At 52.4% G+C, this 15,000-nt stretch overlaps 2 protein-coding genes across 4 annotated transcripts in view; both read left to right on the plus strand.

Annotated features, from left to right (window-relative positions):
• Positions 1 to 7,997, plus strand: part of dcaf12 (DDB1 and CUL4 associated factor 12) — a 32,089-nt gene extending 24,092 nt beyond the window's left edge. The window contains exons 4-9 of the mRNA XM_072459544.1: positions 869 to 929; positions 1,919 to 2,115; positions 3,724 to 3,789; positions 3,870 to 4,032; positions 4,412 to 4,584; positions 5,027 to 7,997. Of these exons, the coding sequence (XP_072315645.1) occupies positions 869 to 929; positions 1,919 to 2,115; positions 3,724 to 3,789; positions 3,870 to 4,032; positions 4,412 to 4,584; positions 5,027 to 5,185 (819 nt within the window). The 3' untranslated portion in view covers positions 5,186 to 7,997. The remainder of the gene's footprint in view (positions 1 to 868; positions 930 to 1,918; positions 2,116 to 3,723; positions 3,790 to 3,869; positions 4,033 to 4,411; positions 4,585 to 5,026) is intronic.
• A 2,512-nt stretch (positions 7,998 to 10,509) lies between these two features.
• ubap2a (ubiquitin associated protein 2a) overlaps positions 10,510 to 15,000 on the plus strand; it is a 32,458-nt gene continuing 27,967 nt past the window's right edge. For all 3 annotated transcript variants that reach the window (XM_072459556.1, XM_072459557.1, XM_072459558.1), the window contains exons 1-4: positions 10,510 to 10,608; positions 11,267 to 11,314; positions 12,855 to 12,959; positions 14,090 to 14,222. In XM_072459556.1, coding sequence (XP_072315657.1) covers positions 10,543 to 10,608; positions 11,267 to 11,314; positions 12,855 to 12,959; positions 14,090 to 14,222 — 352 coding nt within the window. In that variant the 5' untranslated portion in view covers positions 10,510 to 10,542. The remainder of the gene's footprint in view (positions 10,609 to 11,266; positions 11,315 to 12,854; positions 12,960 to 14,089; positions 14,223 to 15,000) is intronic.

The following is a 15,000-nucleotide window of genomic DNA, read 5'->3' on the forward strand; positions in this document are numbered from 1 at the left end:
TCTGTGGAGGGGGGGAGCGTCCGTGGAGGGGGAGAGCGTCTGTGGAGGGGGGGAGCGTCTGTGGAGGGGGAGCGTCTGTGGAGGGAGAGCGTCTGTGGAGGGGGAGCGTCTGTGGAGGGGCAGAGCGTCTGTGGAGGGGCAAGAGCGTCTGTGGAGGGGGAGCGTCTGTGGAGGGGGAGCGTCTGTGGAGGGGGGGAGCGTCCGTGGAGGGGGAGAGCGTCTGTGGAGGGGGGGAGCGTCCGTGGAGGGGGAGAGCGTCTGTGGAGGGGGGGAGCGTCTGTGGAGGGGGAGCGTCTGTGGAGGGAGAGCGTCTGTGGAGGGGGAGCGTCTGTGGAGGGGCAGAGCGTCTGTGGAGGGGCAAGAGCGTCTGTGGAGGGGGAGCGTCTGTGGAGGGGGAGCGTCTGTGGAGGGGGAGCGTCTGTGGAGGGGGAGCGTCTGTGGAGGGGGAGCGTCTGTGGAGGGGGAGCGTCTGTGGAGGGGGAGCGTCTGTGGAGGGAGAGCGTCTGTGGAGGGGGAGCGTCTGTGGAGGGGCAGAGCGTCTGTGGAGGGGCAAGAGCGTCTGTGGAGGGGGAGCGTCTGTGGAGGGGGAGCGTCTGTGGAGGGGGAGCGTCTGTGGAGGGGGAGCGTCTGTGGAGGGGGAGCGTCTGTGGAGGGGGAGCGTCTGTGGAGGGGGAGCGTCTGTGGAGGGGGAGCGTCTGTGGAGGGGGAGCGTCTGTGGAGGGGGAGCGTCTGTGGAGGGGGAGCGTCTGTGGAGGGGGAGCGTCTGTGGAGGGGGAGCGTCTGTGGAGGGGGAGCGTCTGTGGAGGGGGAGCGTCTGTGGAGGGGGAGCGTCTGTGGAGGGGGAGCACTAAACAGTCTTGTGGTTCAGGACGGACACGACGACTGGATCTTCTCCATCGCCTGGATCAGTGACAACATGGCCGTCTCTGGTGAGCGTCTCGTGTGTGTCCCGAGCGTCTCGTGCGTGTGTCCCGAGCGTCTCGTGCGTGTGTCCCGAGCGTCTCGTGCGTGTGTCCCGAGCGTCTCGTGCGTGTGTCCCGAGCGTCTCGTGCGTGTGTCCCGAGCGTCTCGTGCGTGTCCCGAGCGTCTCGTGCGTGTTGCGTCTCGTGCGTATGTCCCGAGCGTCTCGTGCGTGCGTCCCGAGTGTCTCGTGCGTGCGTGTCCCGAGCGTCTCGTGCGTGTGTCCCGAGCGTCTCGTGCGTGTTGCGTCTCGTGCGTATGTCCCGAGCGTCTCGTGCCTGCGTCCCGAGCGTCTCGTGCCTGCGTCCCGAGCGTCTCGTGCGTGCGTGTCCTGAGCGTCTCGTGCGTGTCCCGAGCGTCTCGTGCGTGTGTCCCGAGCGTCTCGTGCGTGTGTCCCGAGCGTCTCGTGCGTGTGTCCCGAGCGTCTCGTGCGTGTCCCGAGCGTCTCGTGCGTGTGTCCCGAGCGTCTCGTGCGTGTCCCGAGCGTCTCGTGCGTGTTGCGTCTCGTGCGTGCGTCCCGAGTGTCTCGTGCGTGCGTGTCCCGAGCGTCTCGTGCGTGTGTCCTGAGCGTCTCGTGCGTGTTGCGTCTCGTGCGTATGTCCCGAGCGTCTCGTGCGTGCGTCCCGAGTGTCTCGTGCGTGCGTGTCCCGAGCGTCTCGTGCGTGTGTCCTGAGCGTCTCGTGCGTGTCCTGAGCGTCTCGTGCGTATGTCCCGAGCGTCTCGTGCGTGTGTCCTGAGCGTCTCGTGCGTGCGTGTCCTGAGCATCTCGTGCGTGTCCCGAGCGTCTCGTGCGTATGTCCCGAGCGTCTCGTGCGTATGTCCCGAGCGTCTCGTGCGTGTTGCGTCTCGTGTGTATGTCCCGAGCGTCTCGTGCGTGCGTGTCCCGAGCGTCTCGTGCGTGCGTCCCGAGCGTCTCGTCTGTGTCCTGAGCGTCCCGTGCGTCTCCTGTCCTCCTCAGGGTCCCGTGACGGCTCCATGGGGCTGTGGGAGGTGTCAGAGAAGGTCCTGACAGAAGCTCAGCTCAGTCAGAGTCAGGACGCTGTTGTCCCGTCGTACGCTCACATCTCACACCGAGCGCTCAAAGACATCCCCAAAGAGACCACCAACCCCTACAACTGCAAGGTCCGGGCGCTCGCCTTCAACGCCACCCACAAGGTGAGCACCCTCTGCTCCTCTCGCCTGCTCCTCTGCTCCTCCTCATGCTCCTCTGACCTGCTCCTCTGACCTGCTCCTCTGACCTGCTCCTCTGACCTGCTCCTCATGCTCCTCCTCATGCTCCTCCTCTGCTCCTCTGCTCCTCCTCTGCTCCTCATGCTCCTCCTCATGCTCCTCCTCTGCTCCTCCTCATGCTCCTCATGCTCCTCCTCATGCTCCTCTGCTCCTCCTCATGCTCCTCTGCTCCTCCTCTGCTCCTCTGCTCCTCCTCATGCTCCTCTGCTCCTCCTCATGCTCCTCCTCATGCTCCTCTGCTCCTCCTCTGCTCCTCATGCTCCTCCTCATGCTCCTCCTCTGCTCCTCCTCATGCTCCTCATGCTCCTCCTCATGCTCCTCCTCATGCTCCTCTGCTCCTCCTCTGCTCCTCTGCTCCTCCTCATGCTCCTCTGCTCCTCCTCATGCTCCTCTGCTCCTCCTCTGCTCCTCCTCATGCTCCTCCTCTGCTCCTCCTCATGCTCCTCTGCTCCTCCTCATGCTCCTCCTCATGCTCCTCTGCTCCTCCTCATGCTCCTCCTCATGCTCCTCTGCTCCTCCTCATGCTCCTCCATGCTCCTCTGCTCCTCCTCATGCTCCTCTGCTCCTCCTCATGCTCCTCTGCTCCTCCTCATGCTCCTCTGCTCCTCTGCTCCTCCTCATGCTCCTCTGCTCCTCCTCATGCTCCTCCTCATGCTCCTCATGCTCCTCCTCATGCTCCTCTGCTCCTCCTCATGCTCCTCTGCTCCTCTGCCCCTCCTCATGCTCCTCTGCCCCTCCTCATGCTCCTCTGCTCCTCCTCATGCTCCTCCTCATGCTCCTCCTCATGCTCCTCTGCTCCTCCTCATGCTCCTCATGCTCCTCCTCATGCTCCTCCTCATGCTCCTCCTCATGCTCCTCATGCTCCTCTGCTCCTCCTCATGCTCCTCTGCTCCTCCTCATGCTCCTCTGCTCCTCCTCATGCTCCTCCTCATGCTCCTCTGCTCCTCCTCATGCTCCTCATGCTCCTCATGCTCCTCATGCTCCTCTGCTCCTCCTCATGCTCCTCTGCTCCTCCTCATGCTCCTCTGCTCCTCCTCATGCTCCTCCTCATGCTCCTCTGCTCCTCCTCATGCTCCTCTGCTCCTCCTCATGCTCCTCATGCTCCTCCTCATGCTCCTCCTCATGCTCCTCATGCTCCTCCTCATGCTCCTCTGCTCCTCCTCATGCTCCTCTGCTCCTCCTCTGCTCCTCTGCTCCTCCTCTCCTCCTCTGCTCCTCCTCTGCTCCTCCTCTGCTCCTCCTCTGCTCCTCCTCATGCTCCTCTGCTCCTCCTCATGCTCCTCCTCATGCTCCTCATGCTCCTCATGCTCCTCCTCATGCTCCTCATGCTCCTCTGCTCCTCCTCATGCTCCTCTGCTCCTCCTCATGCTCCTCATGCTCCTCTGCTCCTCCTCTGCTCCTCCTCATGCTCCTCTGCTCCTCTGCTCCTCCTCTGCTCCTCTGCTCCTCCTCATGCTCCTCTGCTCCTCTGCTCCTCCTCTGCTCCTCATGCTCCTCCTCTGCTCCTCCTCATGCTGTACTTGTTCTCTGCAGGAGCTCGGTGCTGTGTCTTTGGACGGTTATTTCCACCTGTGGAAAGCAGAACACAACCTGTGCAAGGTCAGCTCCTGGTGTTCAGCTCTGAGACGTGACCAGTCTGGATTCTCACTCTTCTTCTCCTCCTCTCCTCCTCCTCTCAGCTCCTCTCCACCAAGCTCCCTCACTGTAAGGAGAACGTGTGCCTGGCGTACGGTGAGGAGTGGTCCGTGTACGCCGTGGGCTCTCAGGCTCACGTCTCCTTCCTGGATCCACGACAGCCGCCGAGCACCATCAAGTCTGTGAGCTCCCGAGAGCGAGGCAGCGGTACGTGAGCCCCGCCCGCTTTAGCCCCACACCGCTTTAGCCCCAGCCCGCTTTAGCCACACCCCGCTTTAACCACGCCCTGCTTTAGCCACGCCCCTCTTTACCGGAAGATGCCGGACCAGTTGAGCTCAGCCGCTCTGGTAAAATGCAGGTAAAGTCCCGGTACAGGTGCGTGCAGGTCCAGTACAGGTGCAGGTCCGGGGCAGGTGCAGGGCAGGTCCGGGGCAGGGGCAGGTGCAGGTCCGGGGCAGGTGCAGGTCCGGGGCAGGTGCAGGTCCGGGGCAGGTGCAGGTCCGGGGCAGGTGCAGGTGTAGCAGCCGGGGGAAGCTAGGGCCCTGGCTCCAGCCTCGACCTGTGATTGGATGTGTCTGTGTTGTAGGGATCCGCTCTGTGAGTTTCTATGAACACATCGTTACCGTGGGAACAGGCCAAGGCTCGCTGCTGTTCTACGACATCCGCGCGCAGAGGTTCCTGGAGAACCCCCTGTTCTCTGGAGGCTACAAGAAAGGACTGTCCGAGGTCCTGAAGCTGACCACAGGGAAAGGCTGGCTGGTATGACCTCTGACGCGACCTCTGGCGCGACCACTGACGCTACCACTGACGCGACCACTGACGCGACCACTGACGCGACCACTGACGCGACCTCTGACGCGACCTCTGACGCGACCTCTGACGCGACCTCTGACGCGACCACTGACGCGACCACTGACGCGACCACTGACGCGACCACTGACGCGACCTCTGACGCGACCTCTGACGCGACCACTGACGCGACCACTGACGCGACCTCTGACGCGACCTCTGACGCGACCTCTGGCGCGACCTCTGGCGCGACCTCTGGCGCGACCTCTGGCGCGACCTCTGGCGCGACCTCTGACGCGACCTCTGACGCGACCTCTGACGCGACCACTGACGCGACCTCTGACGCGACCTCTGACGCGACCTCTGACGCGACCTCTGACACGGCTCTAAAGCTCCTCCTCCTCCTCCTCAGAACCACGATGAGACCTGGAGGAGTTACTTCTCGGACATCCACTCCTTCCCAAACGCCGTCTACACTCACTGCTATGACCAGTCCGGCACTAAGCTGTTTGTGGCTGGTGGACCGCTGTGCTCCGGGCTGCACGGGAACTACGCCGGGCTGTGGAGTTAGCGGCGACGCCTCCTCTGCTCCTCCTCCTCTGCTCCTCCTCCTCTGCTCCTCCTCCTCTGCTCCTCCTCCTCTGCTCCTCCTCCTCTGCTCCTCTTCCTCCTCTGATCTTTGTCTCTAGAGCTGTAGTTAAAGTTTGTCTGGACCAAAAAGTCTAAAACGCATCAAATCCTTTTATAACAAACACAATATTCACTCAAAATGTAAATAACACTGACACGACCCTGCAGCTCCTCCTCCTCTCCTCCTTCTCCTCTGCTCCTCTACTCCCCTGCTCCTCCTTCTCCTCTGCTCTCTAGTCGCTCCTCCTCCTCCTCTGCTCCTCCTCCTCCTCTGCTCTTTAGTCTCTCCTCCTCCTCTGCTCTTTAGTCTCTCCTCCTCTGCTCTTTAATCTCTCCTCCTCTGCTCCTCCTCTGCTCTTTAGTCTCTTCTCTGCTCCTCCTCTGCTCTTTAGTCTCTCCTCCTCTGCTCCCCCTCCTCCTCTGCTCTTTAGTCTGTCCTCCTCTGCTCCTCCTCTGCTCTTTAGTCTCTCCTCTGCTCCTCCTCTGCTCTTTAGTCTCTGCTCCTCTGCTCCTCCTCTGCTCTTTAGTCTCTCCTCCTCTGCACCTCCTCCTCTGCTCCTCCTCTGCACCTCCTCCTCTGCTCCTCCTCTGCTCTTTAGTCTCTCCTCCTCTGCACCTCCTCCTCCTCTGCTCTTTAGTCTCTCCTCCTCTGCTCCTCCTCTGCTCTTTAGTGTCTCCTCCTCTGCTCTTTAGTCTCTCCTCCTCTGCACCTCCTCCTCCTCTGCTCCTCCTCTGCTCTTTAGTCTCTCCTCCTCTGCACCTCCTCCTCCTCTGCTCTTTAGTCTCTCCTCTGCTCCTCCTCTGCTCTTTAGTCTCTCCTCCTCTGCACCTCCTCCTCCTCTGCTCCTCCTCTGCTCTTTAGTCTCTCCTCCTCTGCACCTCCTCCTCCTCTGCTCTTTAGTCTCTCCTCCTCTGCTCTTTAGTCTCTCCTCCTCTGCACCTCCTCCTCTGCTCCTCCTCTGCTCTTTAGTCTCTCCTCTGCTCCTCCTCTGCTCTTTAGTCTCTCCTCCTCTGCTCTTTAGTCTCTCCTCCTCTGCTGCTCCTCTGCTCTTTAGTCTCTCCTCCTCTGCTCTTTAGTCTCTCCTCCTCTGCTCTTTAGTCTCTCCTCCTCTGCACCTCCTCCTCTGCTCCTCCTCTGCTCTTTAGTCTCTCCTCTGCTCCTCCTCTGCTCTTTAGTCTCTCCTCCTCTGCTCTTTAGTCTCTCCTCCTCTGCACCTCCTCCTCTGCTCCTCTGCTCTTTAGTCTCTCCTCCTCTGCTCTTTAGTCTCTCCTCCTCTGCTCTTTAGTCTCTCCTCCTCTGCACCTCCTCCTCTGCTCCTCCTCTGCTCTTTAGTCTCTCCTCTGCTCCTCCTCTGCTCTTTAGTCTCTCCTCCTCTGCTCTTTAGTCTCTCCTCCTCTGCTCTTTAGTCTCTCCTCCTCTGCTCTTTAGTCTCTCCTCCTCTGCACCTCCTCCTCCTCTGCTCCTCCTCTGGACCTTCTGAGCGAAGAACGTGGCGCCAAACGCAATAATAACGACGAAGGAGAAATTAAAGTTTAAAATCTCGACCAATCACTAAAGACTCCATGTTCTGTCTTCTTCTGGAATTAAAACAAGAGAAAAGGAAATGGCGGCGATCACCGCGGCGACGGCTCTGATGACGCAGAGTATAAATGTGTTGGATAGTTGAATATTATTTGCTGGAATGATCAGACACGTGTGTGAGGCCCGTGTATTTATTTCCTCTGCTTCACCTGGACGTGTAAATGTGCCGTCTGGACTCTGCCACCGGGACAATCTGGGACAAACCGGGACAATCTGGGACAAACCGGGACAATCTGGGACAATCTGGGACAAACCAAAGTCACGTCCTCTGATCCGTTTGTTTCACTTGGAGACGTTCAGGCGCCGTCTTCGTACTTTCACCTCAAACAAACCTGGAGTTTCCTTCTGCAGATGATTCACTTCAAGACTCGGCTCCAAAACAAGATTTTGACTCATTGACAGATTATTTTCTTTATATTTATTTCTTCTATATTTCAACATATCAGAAGTTTCTTAAATTCTGAAAAAAGTACACAGCTGTTCAGAATTCAGTCTTTCGTTGGGCTCCAGGTTTGCGCCTTCTGCTTTGTCTTTCCGTGAAAGACTGTTCTGCCTTCGGGGGGCGCTCCGGGGGCCGGACGGGGGGCGCTCCGGGGGCCGGACGGGAGCGCTCCGGCGTTTCAAAATGGAGTTCGTTTGTTTTCTGGACTCTTCCTCACTTGAGTCGCTGTCGAGAGCGATAAATGTGACAAATGGACTCTTCACATAGGATCACGTGTTCATTTAAAGTTTCACTGTGTAACTTTTATAGAGCTCTGTCCAGAATGTTCCAGTTTGGCATGAACTCATCTGCTGTTTGTTTCCATTGTGATCGTTGAGCTCTATTGTGGAACGTTCCGGGCGCCCCGCGTGTCCCGACTCCTCCCCCGAGCAGAGGAACCGGTTCATTCAGAAGACGCTCGACTTTGTGCCAGTTTTTGTTTCATGTGAAAAGTCCCAGTAACGACAGAAAAGCAGGTCCAGCGTCAGAATCACGTGACTGTGCGTGTGCCGTGTTTTCTATGCGTGTAATACCTGTGCGTGTCCGTGAGAGGGCGCTGTTTTAATGTGTCTGAGGACATTTTTATACTCATTCATGTTTTTACTACGACGGAACAGGAGCTTATTGTAACATATGAAAAACAGTATCAACATTTGAAAAGAGAAACTAATAAAATGACGTGTATATCTATGTGAGTGTTTCTGTTCTGCAGCGCCACAGTCCGCCTCTTGGGGCCACAGTCCGCCTCTGGGGGCCGCAGTCCGCCTCTGGAGGGGCCACAGTCCGCCTCTGGAGGGGCCACAGTCCGCCTCTGGGGGCCGCAGTCCGCCTCTGGGGGCCGCAGTCCGCCTCTGGCGGTCAGACTGAGGATAATGAATGTGTTTGGGTGAACGGGCAGGAAAAGGACCCCCCAGGGCCGGTCTGACGGCTGTCTTTGGCCCCTGGCCCTGAGTCTTCTCCTAAGGCTTGTTACTGGGTTTTGCTCAAAGGCACAAAGACAGAATGTTGCATAAAAAGAAGTTCTAAAAGTAATTTACAAAAAAACTATGTTTAAACAAAAGCATAAATTATCAAAAATAAGATTTTTTAAAATATATTTAATTATTTTTTTTTTTACCAATTTTTTAAATCAAATGTTTGAATCAATTAAAAATTCATAGAAACGAAGAATCCACAGATAAAGTTTAAATAAACCAAACAGGTGCGCGTGCTCGTGCGCGTGCTCGAGGGCGCTCGCGCTCTTGTTTTGGCCCCTCCCCTCGGTCCACGCGCGTCATCTGGGTGCATCACGTGACTTGTGTCCGTCGGAGTCTCTGGAGCAGGTAAACAACACTCACATTTCAGCCCGTGTTTGTGCTTTTCTCCGCGGGCTTTGAGCTCCTGGTCCCGGCCTCGTCCTCTGGGTCCAGACGCTTCTCTGCTCGGGACACAGAGCCTGAAAAGCGGACACAAGCTGCGGCTCTGGGGCCTTTTCTCCCGCACACATCTTTGTCATGACGCGGAGAGTGTGCGGGACCGAGCTGCGGCGGTGTCCCGGTCTGTCCCGGTCTGTCCCTGCTCTGCCCGGGTCAGGCTCGGCTCGGCCCCGCTCTGGGACCGCTGACGGCACAGTTTAACCCCGCGGTGTGAGTTTAGCTCCGGTAAAACACAGAGCTAACTGCGCTAACGGGACAAAGAGCCGCAGTGACCGGGAAGAGGCTCCGGGACGGTTCAGACGGAAGAAACCGAATATTAATGATGTCAACAAACAGCGGAGGCTAGCTTTAGCATTAGCATTAGCATTAGCATTAGCATTAGCATTAGCTTCACCGCTGGAAACATCACCAGCCAAAGACAAGTCTCTGTAAAGCACATTTCAAAGTGCTGCACAACAGGAAGAACATGCATTAAAATCACAAAACAGTTTAAAACATAAAAAAAACATTTAAAAAGAGAAGAGCAAAGAAAATCCTTTCAGTCACCGATAAACAAAACTGTTTTTAATTATATATATAATATTTATATATATAATATATATATTTATATATAATATGTATATAATATTTACATATATAATATTTATACATATATATAATATATATATATATTACAGAGTAGAACTTGTCTCACATCTTCAGGACTGATTTAGTGTAAAACTACAATAATGTAATGATAATACAAGTCTCTTAACCTGAAACAATCATGTTAATGCAAATGAAATATATATATAATATATTATAAACAATTTACGTTCTTTATAACGACAAAACGTCTGAGACGACAGACGCTGTTGTGATTTACAAATTAAATTGAAAGTATAGTTGATTTTAAAGTGTGTATTATATAAGTTCCACTCAAACTTTTAGAAACACGATGGAATTTATTAACTTTAAAAGGGTTTAAGGTAGAAAATCATAAATTGTAATAAATCGAAATAATGCAATTTTATTGTGGCTTAGGGCATTTGTGTTGTTCGCACTGCACTAACACGACATGCTAACATTCTAAAGGCTAACACATGAGCTTAAATATAAAACACAAAGTTGATGAAAGTTCATAGAATGTTTTTACGTTTATTGTATGTTAGCATTAGCTTAGTGACAAAGGCACTTACTTTATTGACACATAAATGTAGTATTTGTACTAGTACAAGTACTGTAGTATTATTCACACTTATGAAAGAGGGCGACACTCTTTCATGAGTGTTGATGTCTTAAATATTAAATATTTCAAACATGCCACAGGGTTTGTGTCTATAGATTATTTGAACAGTTATTTGGGGCACCAGCCTTATTTAGTGCATATTATTGCTGCTTGATAGTTGCTCTCACCCCTGGCCCATAGGTGGCGCTTAACCCTGGCCCATAGGTGGCTCTTAACTCTGGCCCATAGGTGGCGCTTAACTCTGGCCCATAGGTGGCTCTTAACTCTGGCCCATAGGTGGCGCTTAACTCTGGCCCATAGGTGGCGCTTAACCCTGGCCCATAGGTGGCTCTTAAGTCTGGCCCATAGGTGGCGCTTAACCCTGGCCCATAGGTGGCTCTTAACTCTGGCCCATAGGTGGCGCTTAACTCTGGCCCATAGGTGGCTCTTAAGTCTGGCCCATAGGTGGCGCTTAACTCTGGCCCATAGGTGGCTCTTAACTCTGGCCCATAGGTGGCTCTTAACTCTGGCCCATAGGTGGCTCTTAACTCTGGCCCATAGGTGGCTCTTAACTCTGGCCCTCTGTCTCTGCAGGACTGTGTAAATAGTGTAAATGATGCGCTCTGGGGACAGAGCGCCACCTGCTGTTCACACACCACCAGTGCAGAGACACAAACAGGTGCGTGCGTGGTCGTGTGTGTGTGTGTGTGTGTGTGTGTGTTCTCACAGGTGTGTGTGTGTGTTCTCACAGGTGTGTGTGTGTGTGTGTTCTCACAGGTGTGTGTGTGTGTGTGTTCTCACAGGTGTGTGTGTGTGTGTGTTTGTTCTCACAGGTGTGTGTGTGTGTTCTCACAGGTGTGTGTGTGTGTGTTCTCACAGGTGTGTGTGTGTGTGTGTGTGTGTGTGTGTTCTCACAGGTGTGTGTGTGTGTGTTCTCACAGGTGTGTGTGTGTGTGTGTGTGTTCTCACAGGTGTGTGTGTATGTGTGTGTGTGTGTTCTCACAGGTGTGTGTGTGTGTGTTCTCACAGGTGTGTGTGTGTGTGTGTGTGTTCTCACAGGTGTGTGTGTTCTCACAGGTGTGTGTGTGTGTGTGTGTGTGTGTGTGTTCTCACAGGTGTGTGTGTTCTCACAGGTGTGTGTGTGTGTGTGTGTTCTCACAGGTGTGTGTGTGTGTGTGTGTGTGTGTGTGTTCTCACAGGTGTGTGTGTTCTCACAGGTGTGTGTGTGTGTGTGTGTGTGTTCTCACAGGTGTGTGTGTGTGTGTTCTCACAGGTGTGTGTGTGTGTGTGTGTGTGTGTGTGTGTGTGTGTTCTCACAGGTGTGTCTCTCTTCTCAGGTGACCTCAGACAGAAAAGATGCAGAGTTTGAGGTCAAAGTGAAGCAGGTCAGACTCTTTGGGCGGGGCACTCTTTGGGCGGGGCACTCTTTGGGCAGGACACTCTTTGGGCGGGGCACTCTCACTCTTTGGGCGGGGCACTCTTTGGGCGGGACACTCTTTGGGCGGGGCACTCTTTGGGCGGGGCACTCTTTGGGCGGGGCACTCTCACTCTTTGGGCGGGGCACTCTTTGGGCGGGGCACTCTTTGGGCGGGGCACTCTTTGGGCGGGGCACTCTTTGGGCGGGACACTCTTTGGGCGGGGCACTCTTTGGGCGGGGCACTCTTTGGGCGGTGGGCGGGGCATCTCATCTAATTAATTTGACTAATTTGTGTTTTCATTCATTGAAGATGTGAAAAATACTAAAATAGTGATATTTCTGTTTATTATGAACGTTTAACAAACTTCACTTTCTACATCTTTGAATAAAAACTAAAGACAAAGGACAGTTTGTGTGTGAGACGTTTCACACAATCATCTTTAACTTAAACATTATAGTTCATCATTTAGACTTAATTGTATGTATATATATATATAATTGTATGTATATATATATATAATTGTATGTATATATATAATTGTATGTATATATATATATAATTGTATGTATATATATATATAATTGTATGTATATATATATATAATTGTATGTATATATATAATTGTATGTATATATATAATTGTATGTATATATATATAATTGTATGTATACATATAATTGTATGTATATATATATATAATTGTATGTATATATATATATAATTGTATGTATATATATAATTGTATGTATATATATAATTGTATGTATATATATATAATTGTATGTATATATATAATTGTATGTATATATATATAATTGTATGTATATATATAATTGTATGTATATATATATATATAATTGTATGTATGTATATATATATATAATTGTATGTATATATATAATTGTATGTATATATATATATATATATATATATATATATATATATATATATATATATATATATATATATATATATATATAATTGTATGTATATATATATATAATTGTATGTATATATATATATATAATTGTATGTATATATATATATAATTGTATATATAATTGTATGTATATATATATAATTGTATGTATATATATATAATTGTATGTATATATATAATTGTATGTATATATATATAATTGTATGTATGTATATAATTGTATGTATATATATATATATAATTGTATGTATATATATATAATTGTATGTATATATATAATTGTATGTATATATATATAATTGTATGTATATATATAATTATATATATAATTGTATGTATATATATATAATTGTATGTATATATATATAATTGTATGTATATATATAATTGTATGTATATATATATAATTGTATGTATATATATAATTGTATGTATATATAATTGTATGTATATATAATTGTATGTATATATATAATTGTATGTATATATAATTGTATGTATATATATAATTGTATGTATATATAATTGTATGTATATATATAATTGGGGGCGTGTTTTGTGTCTTAGCTCATGGAAGTGAGTGGGAGGAGCCAAGACGAGTGTTTGATCGCTCTCCATGACAACGACGACGTGAACCGAGCCATCAACTTCCTCCTGGAGACCACGGACATGGTTCATCCTCTGCTCCTCTGACCCTCTCCTCTCCTCCTCTGACCCTCTGCTCCTCTGCTCCTCCTCTGCTCCTCTCTCCTCCTCTGCTCCTCCTCTGCTCCTCTGCTCCTCTGCTCCTCTCTCCTCCTCTGCTCCTCCTCTGCTCCTCTGCTCCTCTGCTCCTCTCTGCTCCTCTCTCCTCCTCTGCTCCTCTGCTCCTCTGCTCCTCCTCTGCTCCTCTGCTCCTCTCTCCTCCTCTGCTCCTCTCTCCTCTTCTGCTCCTCTGCTCCTCTCTCCTCCTCTGCTCCTCTGCTCCTCCTCTGCTCCTCTGCTCCTCTCTCCTCCTCTGCTCCTCCTCTGCTCCTCTGCTCCTCCTCTGCTCCTCTCTCCTCCTCTGCTCCTCCTCTGCTCCTCTGCTCCTCCTCTGCTCCTCTGCTCCTCTGCTCCTCCTCTGCTCCTCCTCTGCTCCTCTCTCCTCCTCTGCTCCTCTCTCCTCCTCTGCTCCTCTCTCCTCCTCTGCTCCTCCTCTAATCCTCTGCTCCTCCTCTGCTCCTCTCTCCTCCTCTGCTCCTCCTCTGCTCCTCTGCTCCTCTGCTCCTCTCTGCTCCTCTCTCCTCTCTCCTCCTCTGCTCCTCTGCTCCTCTGCTCCTCCTCTGCTCCTCTGCTCCTCTGCTCCTCTCTCCTCCTCTGCTCCTCTCTCCTCTTCTGCTCCTCTGCTCCTCTCTCCTCCTCTGCTCCTCCTCTGCTCCTCTGCTCCTCCTCTGCTCCTCTGCTCCTCTCTCCTCCTCTGCTCCTCCTCTGCTCCTCTGCTCCTCCTCTGCTCCTCTCTCCTCCTCTGCTCCTCCTCTGCTCCTCTGCTCCTCCTCTGCTCCTCTCTCCTCCTCTGCTCCTCCTCTGCTCCTCTCTCCTCCTCTGCTCCTCTCTCCTCCTCTGCTCCTCTCTCCTCCTCTGCTCCTCCTCTAATCCTCTGCTCCTCCTCTGCTCCTCTCTCCTCCTCTGCTCCTCCTCTGCTCCTCTCTCCTCCTCTGCTCCTCTCTCCTCCTCTGCTCCTCCTCTGCTCCTCTGCTCCTCCTCTGCTCCTCTCTCCTCCTCTGCTCCTCCTCTGCTCCTCTGCTCCTCCTCTGCTCCTCACATGTGGGTGTGTCTCTCAGACTTCCTGGGAGACGGTGGGGAAGAGGAAGTCTCCGGTGAAGGACAGAGCGACAGAGATCAAAGAGAACGTGAGGAGGAGGAGCCGAGGAGCAGCAACGAGGAGGAGCAAGGGGGCCACGCCCTCCAGGACAGGTACTCACCTCCAACACCAGGACAGGTACTCACCTCCCGCACCAGGACAGGTACTCACCTCCAACACCAGGACAGGTACTCACCTCCAGCACCAGGACAGGTACTCACCTCCAGGACAGGTACTCACCTCCAGGACAGGTACTCACCTCCAGGACAGGTACTCACCTCCAACACCAGGACAGGTACTCACCTCCAGCACCAGGACAGGTACTCACCTCCAGCACCAGGACAGGTACTCACCTCCAACACCAGGACAGGTACTCACCTCCAACACCAGGACAGGTACTCACCACCAGGACAGGTACTCACCTCCAGCACCAGGACAGGTACTCACCTCCAGGACAAGTACTCACCTCCACCACCAGGACAGGTACTCACCTCCAGGACAGCTACTCACTTCCAACACCAGGACAGATACTCGCTTCCAACACCAGGACAGGTACTCACCACCAGGACAGCTACTCACTTCCAACACCAGGACAGGTACTCACCTCCAGGACAGCTACTCACTTCCAACACCAGGACAGGTACTCGCTTCCAACACCAGGACAGGTACTCACCACCAACACCAGGACAGGTACTCACCACTAGGACAGGTACTCACCACTAGGACAGGTACTCACCACCAGGACAGGTACTCACCTCCACCACCAGGACAGGTACTCACCTCCACCACCAGGACAGGTACTCACCTCCAGGACAGGTATTCACCACCAGGACAGGTACTCACCACCAGGACAGGTACTCACCACCAGGACAGGTATTCACCACCAGGACA

This window comes from Eucyclogobius newberryi, unplaced genomic scaffold (assembly GCF_026437365.1).
Source record: "Eucyclogobius newberryi isolate DKJ021-1_F unplaced genomic scaffold, fEucNew1.0.hap1 SCAF_23, whole genome shotgun sequence".
Taxonomy (NCBI): Eukaryota; Metazoa; Chordata; class Actinopteri; order Gobiiformes; family Gobiidae; genus Eucyclogobius; species Eucyclogobius newberryi.